General features: G+C 41.4%; 1 protein-coding gene across 2 annotated transcripts in view; it reads right to left on the bottom strand.

The window, feature by feature from the left end:
- Positions 1-26,808, bottom strand: part of SNAP25 (synaptosome associated protein 25) — a 68,165-nt gene that overhangs the window by 27,685 nt on the left and 13,672 nt on the right. For both annotated transcript variants that reach the window (XM_064146123.1, XM_064146122.1), the window contains exons 2-3: positions 1,298-1,432; positions 635-676 (exon numbers count right to left, since the gene is read on the bottom strand). In XM_064146123.1, coding sequence (XP_064002193.1) covers positions 635-676; positions 1,298-1,369 — 114 coding nt within the window. In that variant the 5' untranslated portion in view covers positions 1,370-1,432. The remainder of the gene's footprint in view (positions 1-634; positions 677-1,297; positions 1,433-26,808) is intronic.

Below are 26,808 nucleotides of genomic sequence, written 5' to 3'. Positions count from 1 at the left end.
TATGGGGACTAAACCCAGGTCTCCTTACTTAACACCATGGAAAATCAGGCAGCTCTCTTTTCCAAAGCTGTCAATATAGGACATCTCATGTGCTTTGAAATCCTAATAAATGTTTCATAGACACATAAAGAAGTGACATTTAAGTGTTGTGGTGACTGGTGTTCTATAAATAGCTGCAAGTGTTTATGGAGAGGGAAATTATTTAGAGACAAGAGGGCAAACAGACCAAGGGCTTTTTTTCACCTTCCCTGCTTGCAGTGTTGTGGTGAAGATATCAGAGAGGAGCTGGCATGAGGTCCCTGGAACTGTGCAGCAAAATCAGCCACTTGTCCTGACTCCAGGTCTCCTTCAGAGGCTATTTGCTTGGTTTTTCTCAAGTAGCCTGTCTCACTGGGTACTCAGGCATGGGCAAAACAGTGCCTTTGCAGCTGGCCTATAGTGTGGCACTCAGCAACTAGGGCATGGTGTCTTGAATGATCCTCATAAAAGGTAAAGATAGGGAGGGGCAGAGTGGCACATAAAGCCATGGCTGTGACCTAGCAATATGAGTTAGAAAAAAAACCCAAACTTCCACTATCAGACTCTCTATCGCTTTTACTTACCACAGAAGTGCAACTAAAATGCAAGTTCTTACCTCTTCAACAAGCTGCAGCATTCGACGGGTGCTCTCAAGTGACTGTAAAAAATGAGGAAAACCCACTTAGATTTGGCAAGGTAGTTTGCAACACTAATGTGCACAGTCATGATAACAACATGTTTTTCCTACACTCTGCTTTCCCTAAAAATCAAACCATCAGAAGGACACTTCTTCATCTCTTCATCCTCAGCTCTCTGCTAGGGCTTGCTAATGCAGCAGTTCCCACTGCACCGCAAGGCAGCTGCAGTCTCTAAGGCTTGTGCTCCCTTACTCACGCATTGCGGTGGTAGCGCTTGGTACAGCTGGTGTTCCACTTTAAAAATGAAGTCAGCAGTTTTCAGCTAAGACTTTTCACAGACCTAATTGGTGACTTTTAACCTTTAATAGTTTTGGAAAATTGAAGGAATCATCAGAAAATATTAAATTGCTGCTTTCAGCTCTAACATCAAATTGATGCAGACTCTAATATCTAAACTGAATTTACAATCAATAAATGCCTTGATCTAGACTAAATGTAACATTGAATTTTATCCTAGCTCATTTAATTTCTAATTCTACTTTCAGTGAAAAGCTGACAGAAAGCAGAAGCAGCTCCTATTTCTGCATCTGTCTCTCACCCCAAACGCAACCCCAACTTCCCAGCTTAGTTATGGGTCTCACTTCATCAGCAAGCTGGTCAGCACGCCGCTGCATTTCTTCCAACTCATTGCGCATATCAGCGTCTTCTGCCATTTTATCTGTGGGTGTGTTCTTGGAAGCTGCAGATCAGGGATTTGCACTCAGCTGCTTGTGAGCCTGGAAGACAGTGAAAAGGGAAAGGAACAGAATGGTTAGGCTCCCTGACTCACTGAAGTGTACTTAAATGTCAGTCCCACAAAAATCCATTTATTATGTGTGCCCTCAGCCAAATCTTTTTGTTCTGGATAACAAATCCTATCTAACAGAGAACACATGGGATTTTACAGGGTGGTGCTTTATTCCTGTATAATTAATCACTTTCAAAGAACAAGACTGTATTCTTGCCATGATCTTTGAGGAAAACCTTCCTTTTTTCTTAACTTTTCATATGCTATCCATATCAAAGCTGGAGATTCAGGAGGTATTATTTGTTACTAGAAACAGTTTTGACACCCATTCATTCTTTTCTAGAATTAAAGCCTTAACATGAAGGAGGTCAAGGTCAAGTTTATGCCCCTCATGTTCTATATTTCAGCCAAATTACTTGGAGGGCTAGATTTGGCTAAAGCATCTCCAATGAAACTGAAGACAGTCAAACTATGCAGAACTTTATCAGCTAGTAACTTGTCCACCATGCTGTATAGTTCAGACTCTGAAATAATAAAGCTAGACTGGGTGAAATTGTTTACCTGGGAGAATCCTTCATTTCAGGCAAGTGACAGCAGGAGCTAAGTGATATTTTCAACTTCTCCCCAAAGTGGGTCAGATTCTGAACTTGGTTTATCCCTCTCGATACAAAATGACGCCACTGAGCTCATCCAAACCAGAGACCATAATGCAGCCCATTAATCCTCATTAGGGCAGTTTCTTTTTTGTTACAAAGTCAAGCTAGCTCTGATTACTGAGCATAACTTAAGAAAGGCAGGTCCTCCTACCATCTGTCAGGTTTTCATAACAACAACACTGCCTTATTTCTTTGCTTGATTCAGGTTCACTGAATGCTAGGTTTTTGCATGGCAGGAAAACCTAGTCCCAGTTGCAGAGAAGGTGGGAAAGCTGAGGAGGTCTGCAAATAAATAGCCATAAAATGCATGCCATCATTTCCATTACAGAAAGCAGTCTCTTTCATCAAAGCTGCCTTAAGAAGGAAGAGTAGCAGGGACTATTTTCCGTGGTATGTGCAGCCTTTATGGAACAAGAGAAGTCAGGACAGAGCTTGGCCCTAAAATTTTCAGAATAATAACTATGTTCAAACAGAAGTTACCATTTATCAGAGGTGAGTCTGTCCCTCACTTGGACAGTGCTCTCTGTCAGGATACCATGAATATGGACTGAACAGGTACAGTCAGGTGGCAGGGACGTTTCCTGGATTACATCCTATTTGATTAGAAATGTATAAGGAAAGCAGACAGCTCCTTACATTTCATCTGCAGCTTCAGCAACAAATATGCTATTTTTCTTATTTAAGAGGGAATGTGCAACCTTCATGCTTTCGCATTAGCTGTGCTCTCACTCATGGTTGCTTTTTTTCTCTGAAGCTGCAGCAGGAAGAAATCCATCTCGAAGAGTCAGCCCTGCAGCTACTGGCAGAGCATCCTACTTTCATCACTGAGCACATCACCAATCCTTGTCAGAGGGGGACTGGCATTTTTTGATAGGTCATACAATGTTTAGGAGCCCAAATATATGCTGGAGAAAAAGCCCACCCGGTTGCACCAGCTGCACAGTGACAGCAGTGTGAAAGACCAAGCCTAAGTAACTCATTTGTAGCCCCAGCTGATGAAAATGCAATGCTTAATTTCATGGCTAATATTTAGATTGATATCAGACTCTACAAGGATGCTCACAAACAGCAGTAAATAAGCTTTATAAAAATTTGCACGCTGAGATTTGAGCAGAAAAGATGATCTAGGAATTGGTGTTCTCCTGAAGGGCATGTAAAAGTGTTGGGATACACTCAAGGCCGCCCCAACCTTCTCACTCTACTGCTGCACTTGTGTTGCCCTTTGTGTGGCACATTATGTAGTTCCAGGAGGGTGCTGCTCCTAATCAGCAAATGAACCATTCTCATCTGGGAGAAAAACAAGTTATCTTGGTAAAGAAGTGCTGTCCAAACTTCTGCCCTACTTGGCAAAGACTGACTAGCACTGGTCACTGTTTCAAATATTAAAATAATTTTGTTTTGTTTTGTTTTGTTTTCCAAATTGAGGTAAAACAGCATTTAAATAAACCTGGCACAGTCTCTGTCACAGAATACCAGGATTAAGTCTGTGAACCTAGGTTTAGAATACCTAGTTAAAACACTCACTTCTGCCTGGATACCTCTGTACAATTGTGCTAGCAGAATAACAGTCCTAAGCTTTAACAAAAATCAGACAACTTACACATCACTTTGGGACTGATCTAATCACTATATACATACAGCCATGAGGGGCAGGAAGCTGCTTCTGCATTATGTCTAGTAGCATCTTTCTAGCCCTAAAGAAGGACGTGGTGCATCTGTGAGAGGATGGGATGCTAACAGCGGGTTTAGCTCCATTTCTAAGCATATCTAGAGGGAGCTGATTACAGATCTGTAAGAGAGTGAAGGTGAGATGAATGCTGCTGACAATAATGAACAACAGTAGTTTATCAGTCACTACATATAGTAAAAATGACACAGAAAATTCATTTCTCAAGTAAATACCATCCTGACTTTTGATCTTTTACTTGTTAATTTTTGATCATGAGCCAGTGGTGCTGTCGGTGCAAAAAAAAGAAACAAACCACGAATTATGGGATTTTTCTTTAGAGTTTTCCATCAGCTAGCATCTTAGTGACAAAGACATCCTATTTTGCATCAAGCTAAACAAAAATGTCAGAGATTGTAACCAGAGAGGTGTTTTATAGCTAGTAATTGAACCTGACAGGTTCAGTGAGATTGGTTGGTATTTGGAAAATACTTAGAAGGTATTGAGAAAGAGCAAAAAGCAATAGTCCAGGAAAGTAATCTTACATCAAGTTTTAGTCATAAACAGAAGTGCTCAACATCAGTGCTGATACAACTTTATTTAATAGAAAACTGTGCACGAGAATCAATAAAGGTTACCAATTTGCACCTGGTATGCCAAACTCCATATACTTTGCAGATGGCTGCCAATGGACTTAAATATTTTGAAGATTTTGCAGTTTAGAATGTGAAACAGGGCATACTAGAGAGAAGATTTTCCTTGGAAAGCCCCATTTAGGCTGAAATTCCATTCTAGTGTCATGAAGGTCCAACAACAAACCCTGCTATCAATAAAATACTGGAGAGATCAGTTTTATATTTTAAAGGGAATTTCTGTGGAGTACAAAGCAACAGTTTTCCCTCTATGATGTTTCTTAGGCACATGTATTAAAACATTGAAACTGTACAGTTACAAGAATGGCCAAGAAAAGGTAAACCATAGTGGATTTACTCTCACTGGTTACTGGACAGACATTCAAAAGCACAGTTTGTCATGGGCCCACTGAAACGTGCTCATTTTAGTAGCATGGCAACAGGCCAAAGATACTGCTGAGGACTTTGAGTAATAAATTCATTGTGGAGTGTGTATTTTAGATAATAGCTGATATTTTGTATTTCTTATTCAAGCTGATTTGCACCAAGTCTCAAAATCCTATAATTTCTGTAGGAAACTCTAATAACTGTAAACAAGTTCTTCAAACCCACTCTCTGCTTTGCACATAAACTCTGTTTCATTTGATCTATATTCACTGCAGAGATGACAGATCAGAATACCAAAGTTGTGATGTAATATGGTAAGCTTTTTAGATTTAAAACTTTGATTTTTAAAACAATGTTTGTACAGAAGTTACAGCCACTTGCACACACTCAGCCAATTTGTGTTTACACTTGTAACAACTGTGTATGCAAACACAAGCTCAGCATTTTGCCAGGACCTTGGTTTTTCCATTGCAGGAAGGGCAAACTAAATCCTTTGGGTTTACACTCTTGGTGCTCTCTTAAAAGGAAACACAAGTCCAAATGCTACTACAAAAATTCTGTGTATGTCATGTACTAAGCTGTACTCTGCATTCTAGACAACATAAGTAACTTCAGGGCCTTGGGTGGCTCACTGTGGTGGAGGGGCAGCAGCCCTGAAACAGAGGCCTCTCTATGTCTCTACATGCCTGGACATGTTTTTCTGCCAGGACCCACGAGACAGTAAACAGGTTGTGTAACACACACACACAGAGTCTGTGTACCCCTGGGGTCCGCCCAGGTAATCCCCTATTGGTAGGGTCCAGGCAAACAGCTACTGCCTATTAAGGTAAGGTTTGGCTTACTGCCAGCCTGATTGGTCACTTTAGATGTCCAAATGAGCCACGAATCTCGGCTCAGAGTCTATAAAGAGGGGTGCAATGGTGCACCACGTGTTCAGAAAGTTCAGAGCATTCAGAGCATTCAGAGGATCAAGCTCAGCTCTCTGATCCATATAGCAGCACCCTGCTGCCCTGACCTGCTTGCATGGCCTAGACAGAGTCAGGCCCTTACTCTCTTGTAAACATTACTGAGGCTCAGACCTCTTGCATTGATCTCAAGGCGCAGTGAAGCTGTCTGTGAACCCTCTGAGAAGCAGAGCGCATGCACGCCTGCACTTCATACATATATGGGGAGCCGAGAGCCCCCTGCCTAAGCCTGCAGCAGCTGTACACACTGGCTTGCTATCCTGCATTTATCTATGGAGCTCAAGTCTCCCTGCAGCCTGGCATAGACCCTGCTTGCCAGCTGTCCTGTAAGCCTGGAAAGATCCAGGCCCAGCAGACCTTCAGACTGTCTGCAAACCTACAAACACAGCCTGCTAGCTGTGAGACCGTGTTAGAAGCTGCACGGATAGATCCTTCTCCTGCATCTGGAAATCCTGCCAGCTGATCATCCCTGGACATGCACGGCGCCCAGAAGGAGCAGCACCAAGGCAGAGACCATTTCACATCAGGAGAGAAGGTTAGAGAAATCCTGTTTACCCCAGAGACTGGGAACACTTCTCATTCACCTGCAAGCCGGGACAGACTCCAGTTTCACCAAGACCCGAATGCTGGGCACACACTGTGACACAATCCCAGGAGGGTGATTAATGATTAATACCTAAGAGCAACACATTTAAGCAAGCTTTAATTCCCTTGTAATATAAGTTACCTCTGTCTTAAAAGTAGACACGGTTTCAGCCCTTGCTGGGCAAACAGTATAGTTGTTAAGAGGCATTAAGCCTAAGGGAATCTTTCTCTCTGTCTATAGTTGTTGATAATTTGATATTTCCATTTAATAATCAAATCCCTGTAAATATATCCCAGCTGTTTTCATAACTTTGCACATAACAAACCTGATTTCATAATGGTTGGGGGTGGTACAAATTTGTAAATAATAATTTTAATAAATAATTTTATAAAAGATTAATATCACCTCAAATTAATCTCTCACCTCCCCCTAACAGAGGAGAAATAGAGAAACCCCTCCACAACACTCACATCTAATTACCTAAGAGCCAATCTTATACAATATACCAGTGCTTGCACACAAGTACAACACGCTGAGAGTAAAAGAAAAATACAGAAATCAGCTAATGGAAATTCTTTGCCTATTATAGTTTGAATATTGCATCTGCTAATTTAGCAGTGTTCACATGCAATAATGAGAACATTGTACATCCTTATGGAGCTATACTAAAGTTTAAGAGGGACCTACATATAACCCCAGAGGAAGTAGTGTACAATGAGTGACCTTTGAAAGCAAATATTTGCTTCACAGTGATATAAATCCACAGTGACATAAACACCTCAATGCAATAAATATAGGAAAGTGAAAATGCTGCAATTTACTGTGATGACGGCAACACTGCCATAAAATGTTCTTTTTAAAGCACTCTCCCTGCTATTAAAGGACATATTTATTCTTCCCACAGATATTTGTAACCAGAGGATGACCACATTGGCCAACTCTACTGAAAAAGAATCAGAGAGTCAGTCAATGCCACACTTCCTTCCTGTAGGATTGAAAGGGCATTACTGCAATTGTGCAGCACTAGTAGAGCTGCAGAAAACCCAGGGAGAGGCCTTGGATGAGGTATCTCAGGATGGATACTGAGCCATTTCAAGATGGAAGTTGGGTTGCAGAAGAAAGGTGATTCAACCCCTTTACTCCACTCTTGTGAGACCTCACTTGGAGTATTGTGTCCAGTTCTGGTATCCTCATTTTAAGAAGGACATTTAACTCCTGGAGCAGGCCCAGTGGAGGGCCACAAAGATGATCAGAGGGCTAGAGTACCTCGTCTATGGAGACAGGCTGCAAGAGTTGGAGATTTTCAGTCTGAAGAAGAGAAGGCTTCAGAGAGACCTTATAGCAGCCTTCCAGCACCTGCAAGGAGCTTACAAGCAAGGCAGGAAGAGACTTCTTACAAGGGCTTGTAGTGATAGGACAAGAGGCAATGGATTGAAGCTTGAGGAGGGCAGATTTAGACTGGAGATTAGAAATAAATACTTTGTGGTAGGGGTGGTGAGACACTGGAATAGATGGTCCAGGGAGGTTGTGGATGCCTCCTTCCTGGAGGTGTTCAAGGCCAAGCTGAATAAGACCTTAAGCAATCTGTTCTAGTGGAGGACATTCCTGCCTATGGCAGGGCAGTTGGAACTAGGTGATCTTTAAGGTCTCTTCCAATCCAAACTATTATATTAATCTATGAATCTATCTTTCATATTTAATTTGGACAAAGAAGGCCAAACACACTGTCAAAGTGGAAGATGAAGTTCAGCCACAGATGAAGGGGCTTACCCTTCAGTGTTACCTTGCAGCCACCCAGTTGATTCCTTCAGTGCTGTGCAAGCCACAACAGGGCCAGACACAAGGCTGTTCTGGGGCTGTGTAGGATCCTACTGTCAAGGTGCACATCCGTTTGCCTGCTGCACCTCCTCAGCCATTTATCACTGCTCAGAGGCAAGCTGTTTATAGCTCAGCTGCCCAGCACATTGGCTATGTCTTTCATCACCTTCATCAGCCTTCTCTACATGGGTGTTTTTGAGCTGGTTTGTAAGAAATGCATTGCCATTAACCCCAAACCTCAGTCTAGACCAGAAACTGCCCACTGACACCAGTAGGGAATGAAGTGACATCACAAGTGAGAACCTTCTGTAAAGGGATACTTTGATGCCAACACCTGTGTTTGTTGCTAACGCCAGCAAGTTTGCCCTGAAATTGTGTCGAGGATGTAGCGCTCAAGGATGGATCCCAGCAGAAAGCCAAGAAATACATGTGTGCTGCCCATGGTCAGTGTGGCAAACAGTTGGCAAGAAATTATTTCAGGGAGTTGGGAACACAGTTTTTATAGATCACTAACTCTCAGCAATAGCCCTCAAAAGCTCAAACTCTTCTGCAATTTGACTTTTCATCTTCATTTCATCCAGAGCTCACCTCAAATACTACTGTCTATAACAGAAACATTTTCTGCTTTTGTTCTTACTGTATTTTAATTGGTCAGAAAGTACTTGGAGAACTTGTAGCAAAAAATCCTAATTAAAGATTTTATGATATTTCCAAAAACTGTATCAATGAAAAATCACTCAAATCTGTTATTCAGGTTTCAGTTGTAACTAGCTCTGACATAAAATTCTGCTTTTGCTATCAATGCTGCAGCACAGCCTGTTGGCTGGGTATAATTTATTCTCAGGTTTTCCAGCAAAGTTCCCATTTCCAAAGAAACATCTTTGCTACATTTTTGTTGCTGATTAAGGTAAAAAGGCTGCCTCTGTACTTCTGCAGGATATGTTAGCGTTAATCTCTGTCACAGACATCTCATCTCTTTTCCTCTGCTGTCACACAGCAGGTTGCTTGCAAGCCTTTGGGCTCAGACCCATAGTGCAGGCTAAAAGAGTATGGTGATAACCAATTTGACTCTGAATTTTGATTGGTACTCAGTAAAGAATAATACCTATTGGTGAGGGCTTGTCAGGAAGTGACTTTGGAAAGGACAGACACTGAGACCTTGCAAATCTGAATTCAGAGGAAGGTAGTTTGTGGTTTGTCACTGTCTTCCTGCATCACCTTAGGGAATTTATTTTACTCTCAGGACTTGCTTGCGTTGCCTGAAAATAGATCTGTGAGATGCTGCAAGTATTTGGTTTTCGGCTGCTGGCTCTGTCAGCATCATGCTGTCTTGGATACTCTCATGCAACTGCTTGTCCATGTTTAACAAATGACTGTCTCATATCTAAGGACAAAATTATTTTTTTCCTTTCAGTCTTGTCCTTTTTTTTTTCCCTACTTAAATTGCAGGTGCTTCAGAGCATGGAGTGGCACTCAGTTTGGGGATGTATGTGGTGCAGGACAGCAGGGAATAAATGCTAGTGAGTGCGTTGTATTCTCATGGTGCCTCTCTGTGTCAGAACCCATATCTAGCTGCAAGGAAAACTCTTCAATCAGAGGCCAAAATGAGTATGTTAAAGCACAGTTAAAATTATTACTCCTGACTATTTGCTGAATGTGTCATAAAAAATAGTTGGGAAGCAGCTTTCCTGTGGGTCTGTGTTGATACAATGACAAACAATGGCTCGATAAAATGATTTCTTAGTGGGACTGCATTTACACGACATAAATGTGCCACCAGGGGAATTACTTCTTCTAAACATGGGCACCTCTTCCCTGGCAAACCCCTAAGCTTTGGTGGGTAAATGAGCATGTTTGCACATGTATGAGGTTGTAGTGCACCACACAACTGCTCTGTGCCTCCAGTTACTGTAAACAGAGAGGTTATGAGTGGCACATCCCACAGTGCCTCCCAGGCACTGCAGCCAGGGGCAATAGCAGGTGGAAAACGCTGAGAATAACAGGTAGTCAAAAGATATGCTTAGGGCCACCCTATCCCCATACAAAAGAAGTCATTGTTGTCCTGTCAGTTGTCAAATGACACTGCTGGTTTATGAAGCTCAAGCAGGTTCTTGGCTCCTGCTCTGAGGAAAAAGAAAAAAGGAAAAAAAATCACAGAGCAGCCATTTTGTAACAATTTTGCTTCAGAGTAATAACAACTTGACTTTTCATCTGCTTTTCTGCTAACAAAACACTTTAGAAAACAAACCTTTCAGCGTGTTCTCTTTGTACTCATTTCTACAGTTATATAGCCACATGGTTGTCCTTTATTCCTTTTGTCCTTTTTGACAGCAACAGAAAAACATTGTAGGCAAAAATGTTTCTGTGGGAGAGAAACCAGACAGTGGTGGAAAGTGAAGAAAGAAACCTGCGTACTAGCAATGGGCATCTTGTCTGTGAGGGAGCTTCTGGCAGCACAAGGACACCTATCGCGATACTATGAGTCTCTTTCTTTGCTCTCACAGAGAGCGGCTTCATTTATAATTTGGGAAGCAATGCTCTGAATCTTTAAGCATATTATGTTCCCACTAGTTCCAAGTCCAGGCCCTCACTTCTCCAGTATCCAGAAATCATTTAACTTGAGGCACAAACTGATTTATAGCCAGAAAATAGCAACTTATTCTTGTATCAGTCTTGTCCTGTGGCTTAAACAGTTTCTCACCTTCTCTGCCCTTTCCTCTCTCTCTGAGATATATAAAGAACAGTCATAACCTCTCTCAGCATTTCTTATGGCATGGAAGATCAGAGTCTGTTAGTTCTTTCTTGATGGAATTTTTACTACCCTAGTCATTCTAGTAGCTGCTAGTTGTGCTGGTTAAATCTGAATTAGTCTTCTTTGGAAAAGGGTGGCTGGCATTTCACAGGGTATTTTAAATGAGGATATGAGCTTCACTCTAAGTGCTTAGTGCACTTGCTCCAAAATATCCTACAACCTCACTTTTCATTTGCATAGCTGGATCTTGGTGGCTCAGGACAAGAAATCCAGGTATTAGTAGAGTGGATTAAAGAAAATGTCTTGACTTGTGACAAAACTATTTGCATTCTGTGGCCAGAATCTGAGAGAAAAGCAAAAGGCATCTGCTGATCTAGAGAACAATATTTCTGACTGTGTCATGGTTTTCAGTGAAGTTCACATCCTGAATTCATTCGGGTCTTCCTCAAAATACTCCCTCACCATCACTGAAGCAATGACAAGCAGGCAGCCTCTCTTCTGTTCAATTCCAAACTCAGTTTCTTTACACTGTTTCTAAGCTACTAAATCTGATTAATGCCAGTTTTAGAAGCCAAGAGTGAAAGGCACACCTCCTTTCAAGTTAGAGGAAGTTTTGCTGCTGCTGTTAGCAGTCTCAGGCTTGCAGGTGAGGATGCTCATAGATGCTGGTAGTGTGTGGAGGGCGAACAGCAGAGCACGTAGAGGGGTCTGTGTGCAAACAAAACAGGACTACTTGGCCTCCAAAATGCTCTACCTGCATCTTTCTGTTTCTCTTACATTAATAAATGGATAGATGGAATATAAATATAAAAGATAAAATGGAACTATTGCATATTTATTAAAGGATTCAGGAGCCAGCAAGAACTATGAAAATAACATGGTGTATTTTCCTGAGGAGCATAAGGTGCATTCCCAACAGGCTGCAGGAAGCCTGATGTACTTGCTCATCTTGGGTTTGCAGCAAGAAATTGTTCATTTGGCACAGCTGTCTCAAGAGTGCACAGAGCTCATGGTCCAGCTCTCTGTCTCCCATATGTACATGGAGCCTCTTCCTCCTCTCCTGGTTTAAGTTAGTTGTCACCTCTGCTTAGCATCCCAAACCAAAATGATGTTTTGGGCGAGGGTAGGAGTTGATCCCAGGCAGTGATGTGGAAACTGGTGTGGGACAAAGTGGGTACAGATTTCCTGCAAGCTGAGTGAGACCTGCATCCAGCCTTGGCTCACAGCACGGAAGGTGTTCAGTGCTGTTCTGCACCAAAGGTGCTCAGTGTCTGTCTGCACCAAAAGCATCCCTCCTTTTCCTCGCTGTTGAAGAGCTGCTCACAGACCATGACTGTAAAGTGATGAGGTTTTGCAGGTGGTATGAGATGCCTACTTTCAGTGAGCTCCAGGAAAGAGGCCGATCGTAGCCTGGGAAGTTAGTGGGCAGTGGGCTACAGTCCATTCATTCACATATCTCCCACGGAGAGTGGGTCAATCTTATAAAGTCTCTGTAATGCAGAAGATTAACAAAGTCTGTGTCTATTAACTACCTGCCAGTGATGCGGTTAGCATTTGCGAGTCAGAAATGCCTCAGCTACATAAGCAGTGTAACATGAGGAAATTATAGTAGCTCAGACATGTCTGCTTATTCTTTTGCTTCTAGTCCTGCCAATGGGTGTGTCTCGCACATCATCTGGCTGATGTTGGTTTATGTTCAAGGGTGAAGGTACTCTCTCTGTATCTTCGTAAATCAAAAGGAGCAGTCCCAGTGGCAATGGGATCTGAGAAAGTGAGCTGAGTTTCTGTAAGAAAGCACTAAACAGCAGCAGTTGCTCAAGAGGCCTCATTCCACATTGCCTCATCCCTTTCTAAGTCTTCTCTGCCATTGCAAAGTCAGTGCAAAATAGCACCACGTCAGAAAAATTGCACGCACTTACATTACATGCAGATCAAATCAATGTCTGAAAATGCAAGCTGGGGAAGACCATCCTCAGAGATCTTACAATGATAAGAAAAAGCAGGCAGACAACTGAAGAAAGACTTTTTTTAGCTAAATGGATGAAGTAAAGGAAATCCACAAACAAGAGGAAGATTTTTTTAGACTAAATGGATGATAGAAAGGAAACCCATGAGTATTACAGGAAGACAGCACATTTGCATTGGCCTCTGTCACAAAGCAGACCTAATTTCTGCTACATTTAGTGGAAGCCTGCATGTCAGGGGGACATTTTGTGGTAACTTTATTTAATTTAAAGTGTTTGGGGTTTTTTAATTAATGAAATGGAATGACTGATAACTCAGTCATTACAACAGCCACAAAGGTCTTCATCTGCATGTTAAAAATTGGTTCTGTCCCTTGTTAATCCTGATACTCTGCAGAACAGCTGAGGCAAGCTCTAACAAGCACAAGCTTGGTATGGAAGGGTTGCTAATTTTGGTAGGAAAAGATGAGAAAAGATATGTGGCAGAAGAACATTAACTTCATATTTTAGTTTATAAGATTGGCAGTGACACAGTTAATGTCAATTGTTGTTACAGATTTGATTTCAAAAGGATAGACAGGAGTAAAGTGTTCTCCTGATGGTGTTTGTTACAGGCTGTCAGCAGACTCAGGTCAACATTTCATTTCCTTCTATGCGATTCATCTTTGCAAGGTTTGCTTGCAGTCCAGGACTCACACCTGCTCCTGCCCTGAGCTTTATCACACTAATAAGGGCTTACTTTTCCTGTGCTTGAACAGGACTGGATAACACTGTATTTGTTGAACCAAGTGCTGGACAAGCCTCACTCCTTCACCCCTTCTCAGCATTCAGTCTTAAGTTTACACTCTGTTTACCCTCAAAGCATCACTGATGCCTTTGTACTGCACCTGGTGGAGCACACATGTGCATGGCTCCTGGACAATGGGGCTCTGACTTCACCATAGCTTTTGTGGGCAAGTTTCAATGCTTTTGTGTGGGTGCTGAGGCAAATGTGTGGTGCCAAAGGACACCTTCTACCAAGAGTTAATAATGTAGACTGCCTTCTGAATCTATAATCTTAACTTTAACAGAGACAACTGAAAGACAATTAATGCATCTGTAGCTACATATAAACATTTTAATAGGGGAGTAGAATTCTACACAATGTACATTCTAAGGAATGCAAGTACCCTATTGACATGCATTTGTGGTAAACAAAGCAATTCATTATGTTTCTAATTTCATCCTTTCCCTTTTTTTCTGCCTGATGGTAAAAATCTATCCATGTTTCAACCAATGGACTGAGATATTTTTAGCAGAAATCTTCTTAACTTAGTCACCAGAGTCAAATCAGCAGCAAACAAAATATAAGCATTATGAAACTGGGATGATGGTGTTATTTGTAGAACAGAATTTTTAATGGAAGAAGGCAATTTTTTTTCAGCTATGACGGACAGACAAGTGACAAAGAAATTATCTCGTATTTGAGAATCTTGGATATCACTGATTATTAATCTTTTCTTTTTCAAGTTAAAGAGTCTTCAAAGAAACTATTTCATTATCCATATATCAACCTGTCTGTCTGACCATCCGTCTGTTCATTACATCATATAGCATTTGAAGCAGGCAGCAAGAAAGAAGAGAGACTGCTAGCTTGGGGTTTTCCTCTTGTGTATGCAGCCAGTTGTGATGAGGGACACTGTCAGCTGCAAAAGCAACACCATAAGTAAAATAGAAAAGCCACAAGATATTATAGGCCTCAGTCAAAGCCCTCTCATCTCAAGGAAATGCTACCCAAAACGTGTTTGAAAGGAGTTCAGGAGACTTCTGCTCTTTCTCACTACTGCCAACGACTTTCTCTAGAGTGATGGAGTTTTAATAATGGACAAAGAAAAATAATAAATACAGTAAGGCTGACCTTTCTAACAGTGCTCTGGATTGCCCCTGAAGTTGTCTTGTGTTTTGCAGACCAACACCCTGCTCTTGGCTCAGGACTTATTTTCTGCTATGTCCAGGGCAGCTCAGCCCTACTTTCAGCACACACTCCTCTACTTTGTTCAGTAGTCTTTCACTGGGAGCTTGAACTATGGAAGTAGGAGGTAGAGCTGAAGAAATTCCATGACCTTTGAGAAACTTAATTCCCTTCAAGAAGCAAAAAGAAACAGCTACAGCCACATCATAAAAAGAAAGGGCCATACTTAGTGTTTACCCTTATTCTCTGCTTATGCATAGATGCCACACAGATGGACACATGAGTACACAAAATGCAGCTGGTACAACATGAGGCCACAGCAAACTATCTTTTCAAAATGCAGTTTATACAGAAAAAAACATCTGTCAACCCAATTTTAACAAATAAACCACACATCTAAGTTTTACTATTTCAAGGTTCCATTATAGAGTCACAATGACAAAAAAATCTGCTACTATCAAACCTGAAGAGAAGCTGGATCCTTGGCCAGCCCAATCACACTCTTGAAAGTCTGCAATACTGCAAACAAAGGCAAGGATCTGGCTGTTTCCTTCACTGGACACAACTGGGCAATTAAATGGGATGATTCTAGTGTCATATCCACCATTTTTTACTGGTGAGTGTTTATATCTAACCAAATAAACTGGGAAGGACTATTTAAAATGTAAATTTACAATGTTCAAGTTAAATATTGAAAGCATCTGACATTTCTAGGCTAAGTAACAAATGTCAGCCATAGGAATGCATAATAGCACCCCATGGATATGCAAAACTTACTCATTTTCAAAGGCCACTGCTGCTTTCTGATTCACACCTACAACTAATTCCTGGCTGCTACTCATTTCCCAGGAACCAGTAACATAAATCTGAAGAGGCCAAGGGTACACATGCACACTGGCTTTCCCTGGCGCAGGGAGAGAACTTCTTATTATATGTTACAGGCTCACAAGTCTGATTTAGAAACCTCTCTTTATTCTGAGGTCCATTGCAGCCTAGACTGGCTGATGAAAAAAAAACCCAGCATGCCTCTCCACTGACGGTTATCTGGACTTGCAGGCAGGGATTCAGCTGTACTAATACAAGAGCACAACTTCTATTCCTTTTTTCTTTCCTCCTTTCCTTTTTTGTTGAACAATCAATTCAGCAACAGGCCAGACAGTGCCTCAAGGGCATTGCTTTCGGCCACGTGAGCAGCAGATTAACAGAGACGCTGTAAAATCCCTTCCACTCAAACTGTTTTAACAGAGGATCAAAATCTTTCTCTCTGCATGGGGATTTTTATTTAGCCAGTTCTTTAGATTCAGTTTGTGCATTTTTGTGAAGGAATTAAGGCCTGCAAGGGCATGCAAGATGGTCTGTTGGTTTCTAACCTTTGCATTTCAATTTGTGTTTGAAAGTAGAAAGTTTTCTAGTTCCTTGTGGGAATGTTGCCACTTCTCTCCATTTACAGTTGCTTCATTATTGATTGAATGTCATCAATCCACAGATGATGGCCCTGAAAGGGCAGAATTGAAAACATATTGCAACAGCCCATTTCCCTTTTTCCTGCTGCAGCTGATGATCTCTTTAAGGGAGATGGATACACTGCAATAGGCTGTGATACAATTTGTAGGGGAAAAGTTTGGTACAGATGTGAGCTGAGTCTCATGAGGTTACGTAAGATTTGCAGACCTGCTAAACGATAAAGCATGAGATTAAATTTGATCATATAAATAAAATAAATGACAATTGACTGGGTCTTGTCCCTGTCAGCCTGGCTACTGGCAAGCTGATGTGCCAACTGCTCGCAGCACAAAGGTACATGTGGCTTCCTGTTGAAACCATTTATATTTAACACACGTGTCTCTGGGGTATGCAGGCACAAATACTGCCAATGGCAAGGAGCTATCTTCACTGTGGTAGCACAGAAGTGTTTTTACTAAAGAAAGCAGAGCTAAAACAAAGAAAGAAATAAGCAAAAAAAAAACCAAAACACAACAAACCAAAACAAAAGCACAAAAGCAGACTGCTTTGATTTCATCTAAGGCACAAAAGCACACCTGGAGCTACATGGATTGAGATCACATGTGAAGGTCTACACAGAGCATGATCAAGAGGTTTCTTTGGCTACAGTATGTGCTGAAAGAAAACTAAACCACACACTAAATTGCTAGAAGATGAACAACAGCAGTGAGTTGGGATGATAGCAATTCCTATACTACCAATAGAAATCACATGAATAAATTCAGAAAAAAAAAATCTGATACTCTAGAGCAATCTCAATTCATTAGGCAGAGGATTTCCCCACAACTATGCTTGCATATTCCCACACACCCACTGTCAAAATCCTGCAGCTCCAGATTCTAAGCTGGGGGACATAGTGTGTACTACACAGCTGAGGGAAGAGGGATTTTGCCTCACTGTCTGACAAAGGAAGCTTCAATTCTTTTTTCATTTAAATCCCTAAACCTTTTTCTGCCATCACTGGGACCTGTGTGGGGTGACTTTGGGCCTTTAAGACCAGAGGCTTTACAAAGAGCCATGCCAAAATGAAGGAATTAAATATTCGTTGCAGTTGATGAATAGTGACAGCTAGTCTAATTCCTCTAAATATGAAACCACTACTGGGTTTACATCAGAAAAACAAGATTGGTCTTCCCTCTACCTTCATAAGACACTTATTTAGGCACATACACATCCCTTCACCTGAGCATAAATCCGGAGGAACTCTGGGTTTCAGCTGACACAGTCTGCTTTTTCAGTCCTCTATACGAGAGCACAGCTCGTCACAAGGACAACGACTGTCAGCAATGCTGCCTCCAGAGTATCTCAGGGATGACTCACCCAGACTCAGCTTCCAGCAGACCAAAAGCAAGAGGAACCATTGCTTACAAAGCTACAGCATGACAAAGACCACAGGGCAAAGTCCTTGGCAAGACTGAGGTGGGGGTGTACCACTCATAAAGATGGGAACATCTGTCTCAGCAGAGACTATGGCACAAATGAAATGCCTGAATAAGAGAGGTGTCAGCAGACATGCACCTAAAAGTCATGTTCAGCCATGGTAGGTGGTTTCTGGTAATGCCTTCAAAAGCGGAGTTAGAAGTTGATATACTTGGAAGCCTATGAAATCATAAAATATGGAAACTTTAAACCACAAGGTGCTTTTACAGTTTTAAGTGGCCAAACAGCCAGTGTTCAGGGCTAGGTATCTCAAGCAGATGATGCATCCAAGGGTTTTGCTGGATTTGTTCAGGAAACAGCAAATACGTCTTTTCTCTGAGACTTCCACCTCCACTAGAGAGCCATCTTTTCAGGTCTGGGTAGAAACACTCTACTCTTTCAATTCCAGCCAAAATCTCTTTATTTTTCCAGATTATTTTGGTCTGGAGAGTTCTTTCTTCACTTCTGTCCCTCCTGCAAATGAGAGATCCTAGAAATTTCTAGAAATTGGAATATTTTAAAGACAATGACATGAGCTAATGAAATAATTTTCTGGTCAAGTAAGTTCCAATCAAGAATATTGACTTACTTTGCTGTGTAATTACTACTCCTGTAAGCAAAGACAGAAGGATGGGGTATGATCTGAAGTAATCCAATTTAAATCTAATGCAATCATTGTTTTCCTCTGTATTTTATGTAGTCTAAATTCCTGGATGAACAACCAGAGAGTCTTCATTCTTGTCTTGAGAATAACGCAGAAATGATTCCATGTCTGACACAGAATTTGTTTTCTGTAAGCACCATTGCCCAGTTCAGGTATTTCAGACTGAACTTTCACACCACTGGCATTTTTCTCTCAATAAGTGACTAAAAAGAGGGAGGTGGCTCCCTCTTCCATAAAAACCCAACAACACATACAGCAGAAAACGCATGCAGTGCAAGAGATCTTGTAGTGCAGCGCTGCCTTCACACTTAATCTAAGGGCAAACTGGAGACCACAGATTTGCATGAAGTTGCCTTCTTAAGCTTTGAAAATACATCTAAAGATCACATCTCAAGGATTTATAGTCTGAACCCATCTGGAAGCCCCTTGGTCAAGCAAATGAAAAAAAATCCAGCAATGCTGTGAGGGAAAAGTATTTATGTCACTTAAATCAGTTAAGAGCTTTATAACTGTATTTCAGTCCTTGTAAGCACAGAACCCTATGACTGACAGCCAGACCATTGCCTGAAATGCCCCAGGTTAGCCCAGACACTATGTGTGATGAACAAAAACAGCAAGTGTGTCTCTGGTCACAGCCATCAAGATCTGTGATCTCCTCCTTCATGTGGTGAAATACTGATTGCTAATGAAAAAGCTACATTTCCAGATGACCTTGAGCTGAAGAGAATAGGAGCAAGAGATTTATTTAAGGAGCTTGTGGGACTGGCATGCTCTGTTTTTTCACTACAATACTCGGGTTTGGAGGTTTATTACACTTTGGACCTGGGTGACTGCCAGAGAAAAAAGAGCACTCTCCTTCTTAGAAGTATATGTTTCAAACCTTGTGTAAGCCTGTCTTCCCTAGGCATTTCTGTTCCAGAACAGCCCCATCAGCAGTGGGATGCCTTTCCCTTCTCTCCCACTGCTCATAGCAACACCAGACATCCTTCTTTCCCAAGGTGTGACTTCCTTGACCTCTGTAACATTTCCTGATTCTAGCAAACTAGAACGCACTGCAGTCTCTGCAGTGACTGACTGCTGCAAGTGATCCTTCCAAGGATGCAGTGAAGAGGCTGAGAAGGAGGTTTCCTGGGTGTTAAATTTGGGCAGAACTAAAGCAAGGAAGGCATCATGCTGCAGCAGTCATTTTAATATTTGATGCAATGAAGGCCTCTGCCTCAGGGATTTGCTGTCAGCTGCTGCAACATGCGCAGTCTGCTGCAGAATCCAGAATTGGAGCCCTGTTGGAACCAGACCCAAGCACATGTTCCTGGTGCATGGGGTGGACAAGGAGAGTGATCAGGACTGACAGCCTCCTTCCACTCAGACAGATGGAGCTGTGCAGATGCTAGAGAAGTGCTACTTTGGTTCAGACCCCAAGTGAAGGGAGACACCGTGAGAAGCTGACGGATTATTTATTTTCATCCCTTTTCCCTTCATTCCCCATTCCTCATCATGAGACTGCCTTGCATCCAGGTTAGGTAATGCAGAATAGCAGAGTCACAGAAAAGACTAATTATTTCCTCAGGTTTCAATAGACTTGGAGGGTAATCACTGTCTGGAACTTCAGTCAGGCTCTGGATGAGCATGAAGCATCCTCAATGCCCAGCAGACCACTGGCAGAGGTCTGTGAAGCAAATCTAGCTTCAATATGAATTTCAGGCAGCCTGAAAATACAGGCCATGATTTAAACCTTTGTCCTAGCCTATGGCAATGACAGCAGCTGCAAATGAAACAGGCTAATGTGGAAAATTACTTTTATATTAATTACATATTTAAGAAAGAAACAGCAGATTGTGAGGAAGGGCTCTGCACACCTCTTTTTCTTCACTGCTGGAAAGCAGTGAAGTGCCTTGGGCTGGGTGATCTAAATTATCACTGAGTTCACTGAGGGAAGGATCTAAATCTGTCTCTTCTGAGGACTTAGCCTGAGAGCCTGGAACAGGTCACTGTCTTTGATGAAACACTATAAAGATCTTTTTCCCTGACAGGATAAGTCGAGAAAAATGCTCCTGCATAATTTTTTCTCAGAGAAGTTCATCTTCATTCTACTGAAGCAATGAAGGCTTCCTTAGAGATCCAGCAGTAGCAAGTTTTACCTCATAAGGCTAATGTCAAAGTAGTTAATCTCAACTACCTTGTCTAACTATATAGATTTATTAATAATTTTTAAAAATTTACATTTGTTAATATTTAATCATCATTCTTAAAACACAAATATTCCTCTTGCTTATCAATATAAACATATTTTTTAAAAAATATATTTCTCTGCTACAGAAATGTGGTATTTCCTACGCTGTATCACAATGTGAGTCTGGTCACCTGCCTCCATAACAATCTGTGCCATCTCCTTCTGAGGAATGTATAAAATTCTCTGAGATGGAAAACGATAGCTCAACCTATCAGTCTTCATAAAGGAGTTGATTAATGTTAGGAGTGATCATCCACTAGGAAATTTCTCCCAGTTATTTTATGTGTCTGAGCCAGGTTAGTGATTTTTTTCAGAATTCTTATTCTTCTGTAAGCCTTGCTTCTTTGAACCTCCCCTGACTTAAAACAGGAAGAAGAATTAACAAATCTACCCCAAAGCTTAATGAGGCTACTGTATTTCCAGGAGATTTCAGCAGGCCTTAAGCTAAGCACTAACACAAGCTCACAAATAATACAGACACAGTAAATGCTAGGGTTTATGGCACAGACATGGAGAAGTGAATAGAAGCCACACACCTTCACCTCATTGTGTTTCAGCACAGCAATAAAATTCGTATGAAAGCTCATTTCAAGAATTAGTAAACACACTGAACTGCAGCTCTGTGAGCATTGGGTCAGGACAAATTAGTGTAGTTGAGCCAGTGAACCTTGACTAGGTAAGGCATGTGTCACATTTGGGCTGCTGAGAAGGCTCCTTCATTCCTCTGCTGTTTAGCACTTGCCCTTGGTTAGCAGATGTAGTGATGGTAAGAAGTGAAGATGACCTGTCAAAGCAGTCTGCCTCCTAAGTCAGCACATGAAATTGTTTAGAGAGCCTTTTGGGGTCCCTGGCCAACAAAATCCAAAACCAGTGGTGTGTTACTTATAGCCATTTAAGAGGAAAAACAATGACTTGTGACATACACCCTCTTCTTGCTCCTACCTTGGAGTAGACGGTTGACTACTGCCTTTGCTCTTCTGTATGTAAAGTCCATAACCTCTGAGGAGTGGTATCAGTCACACACCAAAGGTCTTGTGGGCAAATTGCCAGAAGTTCATAGCACAAACAACTGCTTGCAGAGATTCAGGAATAGAAGTGGATACCTGTCCTCTGACCCTCAGTCACTATCCACTCTCAGAGTAAGGGCAATCTCTAAACATGATCAGTTTCAAAGCTAGATATATATATCTAGCTTTGAAATCAGAAAGAACACAAGATATCCCCAAAACCACCTCCACCAAATGCCTTGTCAATCTTCTTTGTCTGATATGTAGCCTTGGACTGTTTTTGGCCCCATCCAAGCCACTAAGGAATAGCAATGCCTATCAGCTTGTCCTCTTTTTTTAAGCCACCCTGAGACCCACAAGCAGGAGTGGCATGGGGTGTGAGATGAGCAAGGGAAAGGAGGGCTGTATTAAGTTTTTCCAGACGTTGTGGTGGGTGTCCCATAAGAGCCTACAACTTGAGCAGGTGTCTAGAAGGTACCATAAGGGACCAGTTACAAGAGTATGCTGTGACACAAGTGAAGCATAGAATTCAATAGGACGCCACTATGAAAATATGACTTCTTCAGCTGTGTGTTTCTTTATAAAAAAAGATGCTCCCTTCTGAAACATGACACAGCGTTTGCTATTCCAGGTGATACACAAGGTCCAAGACCACACTTTCTATGTTTCATGCCATTTCCAGAAGAGATCGGAACCTGCCTTAAATATTTCACACCTTCTGTATTATCCTAGGCATCTGATACATATCCAGAAAAGGCTCAGCCATAGGAAGCTGAGTCCTCATCTGCTTCATTTTGAAGAACAGAGCAAATGTCATTCATCACCATAGACTCTGGCAGGAGCTGAACTAGACTCATGCCTGACAAAGAGATAGGCACAAGTAAGCATAGAAACAGAAAAACACCTTTGCCATTTCAATAGACTGACTTTATAAACTCATCAAATGATGATCAAAAAGCTTACTAAGTGGATTAAAACTCTTCTTTTCTTACATAAATGGAAGCTTCACAGAACATGAAAGAAGTGCAAGCATTTATTTCTAAAAGTTACTCTTACCCTTTTCAAGGCCTCAAAAAAAAGGTATTCTTTTTCCTTCCACTAGCAAACCAAATGTCCACTTCCACTGCCTAGACATCTGACTGCCTTATCTCACATTCTCTACCCATACTTTGTTAACCAGCTACTAAAATAAATGCAATAGGTTATGTTACTTTTGGAGGGCAGAATGTTCTCTGTGGCATTGGAATAGGTAGCAAATGGATAACATTTATTATTCAAAATACTGAATCCCCCCCAGCATTTCACACACTGAGCTTTCAGATTGTACTGTATCATTAAAATGTCCTTTTGTGAGAAATACTAAGGAGTTTAAGCAGTAGTGGAGAGATTTGTACAGAGATGGTTGGACTCCGAAATAAATTCATTTCAGCAGCCTAGATTAAACAATATTCTTTGCTGGTCTGATTTGTTAAGCAAATAGTTGATAACTATGCCAGGAAGATCATTCAGCAGAACATAACAACAGCATAAATGAATAAACTTTACTGGCAGTTTACTCAAAAATCTAATTAATCACAAACAATAATTGTATCTACTAGAACAAATATTTGCATGTTTACATGTGCAAACTGGCAATATGGGGTTTCACAGTGACAACTAATAGCAGCAGCCCTTTTCTTCAGTTTGCCTTATTTATTGGGTGCCACAGAACCACATCACTTGACAACTGGCTTCCTTAGTTCATTGTTAACCTCTATAAAGCTAAATCTTCACATGGTTTTACAATGTCCTTCCCATAAAAATGGTCCTTGTCCTTTGTGTCTGTATGAGATTTAGGCAGAAGACTTCCAGAAAAGTCAAGAGATGTTTGCAGTAATGGCCAACTAAACTGTCATCTGGCCTAGAAATGGAACTTCTTGACTCACAGACACAAGTGAATGGCTTAATCTCCCATGACATCTGAAATTACATCTGGATATCTCCTTTTGGCCCATCAGTATTTTGCAGTGCTGCAGTGTGTATAATTTGCTCAAATGCCAGGTTGCTGCTGACCCTTACAAGTCCTCATACCTACATTGTCTCTTCCTGCAAAGAGAGACGGGTCCTGTCATTGCTGTTAAGAAATGTTGAACAATGGATCACATGTCTCTATCTCAGCTCAAAGCAACCCGCCCTTGGCTTGAGATAGGCACTTTTTAATCTCATGTAAGTTACATGCTGTTTCCCACCTCAGAGTGACCACTGGCCGGCGAACTTGTGAAAATGGCAGTTTCAAAGCCAGCTTCATGGTTCTTCCCTGTTTTACAACAAAAGGCAGCACAGAAAGGGATTTTCTAAAATTCAGGTTAAATGTTCCCATTCCAGCATTCCCAGCAACTTGCTTAAAAAAAAATTATCTAATTATACCATACTGTGTTAGCCTTTCCACAACAGCTCTTTCACTCGTGGCAGGCCTGAATAGCCTGCTACCTTCCTTTAGGAGGTCTTTTAATAGTGTTAAAGCATCTATGACCAATGTTATAATCCAGACAAGCTAAATCAGTGTCCTAGATATTCTTCTTTGCTCAACGTGATTCTCTGCAGGCTGCATCTCTTGTGACTGTTTATAGTGACAGTTGCTGCTTCTGCAGTGGTGAACGTGACCAATGTATATCCAATTAGGTATTTTTAATAGCATCCTCCTAGCACCTCGAAAGCATTATTCACAAGCCTCTGCTAAGATTTCTATCAAAAATCTTGTGGACAAAGTTACTACTAGACCTGATGTTTGCCAAGACATCCGTTCTGGAAATGTTTAAATAAGAATATCATGAAGATGAAATTCTGCACTTGAAACACAAGCTTCTCTCTCTCCCTTAATGAGGAGCCTTTGCAAACTCAGTAAGGGAGCATAAAGCCCTCTGTACAAAATGGAAGGAATGTAGCAGAGATGAAGTTTTGAATGTGCACAATGAGCAGTCTGAAGATCTAGAAAATATTTTCTGAGAAAAGATTAATCAAATTATTTCAGATGAAGAGGAAGTCAAGAAAAATCAATATTTGTGGTGAGCATTCCCAAAACACAGAAAAAAATCTATGGCAATTTCACTGTATAACTCATCCGCTGCAAATTGTTCTCTTGCTTCTTCAGATGAGTGATACCTTGAGACTACCTCAGCCATGTGACTGCTAATGGGCCACTTTTCTCAGCCTTGCCCCTGCTTTGGACTTAAAGAACTGATTCAGTAGAAGTGAGTCAGTTCTGTTCTGCCATTTTGGAGAGAGAACCTGACCCCAGGTTCTTCTTTAGACGTATGATGATTCATAGCAAAATTCTTATTCTGCTCAACAGATTAAATGTTTCATAGAATGGCTGTGTCAATGCCTTGTATAAACTGTTGCATGTTTGCAAGTATGTAACTTCCTACCTAGTTTCTCAGTCAGTGAATTAAATTATTACTAACCATGAGGTTTAGGCTGGAGTTATGCTGTTGGTTCTTTGTGGTGTGCAGAAGACCATGAGTGCAATCCCTGCAGTTCCATTAGGACACATGAGGAACTGCATTCAGCACTTTCTAAGCCTCACTCTATTTGCATGCTACACTTCCCTTGGAAAGGAGGAGCAGCTCCACAGCTTGGCTTCTGCACAATGCAGTTATGCATTATTAAAATATTTGCACTTAAGACATTTTCTTTTTGAACAAGATCCTGTGTTACTCTGTCCAGAGAGCTTAGAAGTGCTTAGTTACTGCCAAAAAGACCTTTATGATAAAGTGTGGTTTTAAGTTAGTTCTTATGATCGCCACATGGTGCTCATCAGGTTTGTTTTTCTGATTGCAGTGGTGCTGCAGTGATTTACTCCAGCTAAGCATCTGGAACTAAACACTCAATTGAAGTAGGAAGCATCCTGTCACTGGAAGAACTTCCTGTTCTTGTGTCTATCATTCTGGTTATTTGAGCTCTGTAGGATGTCTTATTACTGGCATGGTATGTCAGCTGGAGAAGGGCTATCTCTGGATGGTAAGACCCACTCATGGCAGGATCTTAGCCATTCTATGGCTCATAGTCTGCACAAGTGTTTCTGGCACATATATATAGGCTTTTATGTATCAAGACACACCTAGTTCAGGTGCTAGTCTAAAAGGCTGCAGAAGTGTTCTTACTTGGTTTTTCATGATATCCTGTTTATGCTGAGGACTTGGTGTATGAGCTATTTTCTGTAATATTTCATTTTTTTTTCCTTGCCCTACTTATAATCAGGAGAAGTGGTTCTTTATTCTTTACCAACTGAAAATGAAGATGAGATAGAAACATTCTTCCTACCCAAGTGAAAAATAATTAAAATATTTTGAGAACTGTCTATGTTAAGGAATTCTTTTTTTAATATAACAACTCTCATTTTTCACTAACAACACCCTTAAACGTGGATTTTTTCTGACAAAGCTGCCTGCTGCTCTGGTAGCCAACCCAGTCAGTGCTGTCCCAGCTCAATAGCCTGTGGTGGGCTGACCCTGGCTGGATGCCAAGTGCCCACCAAAATCACTCTCTTGCTCTCCCTCCTCAGCTGGTGGGGGAGAAAAGGTAGTGTGAGATAAGGACAGGAAGATCACTTTCTAATTACCATCATGGGCAAACCCAACTCAATTTGAGGAAATTAGTTTCATTTATTTCCAATCAAATCAGAAAAAGATAATGAGAACTATATCCTTAAATCTCAGTACACTTTCTACCCACCTCTGCTTTCTTCCTGGGCTCAACTTTACTCCTGAGTTCTCTACCTCCTTCCCCTAAGCAGTGCAGGTTTTTGGGGAACGACCTGTGCCACTCCTTCCTCCTCAGGTGGAGGACTCCTCACACTTTTTTTCCTGATGCAGTGTGGGTTTCCTCCCATAGGATACAAGTCTCCACGTATTTCTCCAATCTGAGTCCTTCCCATAGTTACAGTTTTTCACAAATAGCTCCATTGTGGGTCTATTCCACAGGGTACATACAATCCTTCAGGAACAGACTGCTCCAGCATGGATCCCCCATGGGGTCATAAGCAAGTTCTGACAGAAAAACTGCTCAGGTGTAGGCTTTTCTTTATGCAGGTGCATATGCCCTACCAGGTGCCTGTTCCAGTGCAGTGTCCCTGTGAGGTGACAGTCTCCTTTGGGCATTCACCTGCTCTGGTGTGGGGTACTCCA

This window comes from Pogoniulus pusillus, chromosome 7, assembly GCF_015220805.1.
Source record: "Pogoniulus pusillus isolate bPogPus1 chromosome 7, bPogPus1.pri, whole genome shotgun sequence".
NCBI classification, from domain to species: Eukaryota; Metazoa; Chordata; class Aves; order Piciformes; family Lybiidae; genus Pogoniulus; species Pogoniulus pusillus.
The sequence above is the reverse complement of the archived record's forward strand: the minus strand, read 5'-3'. Positions and strand labels throughout refer to the sequence as shown.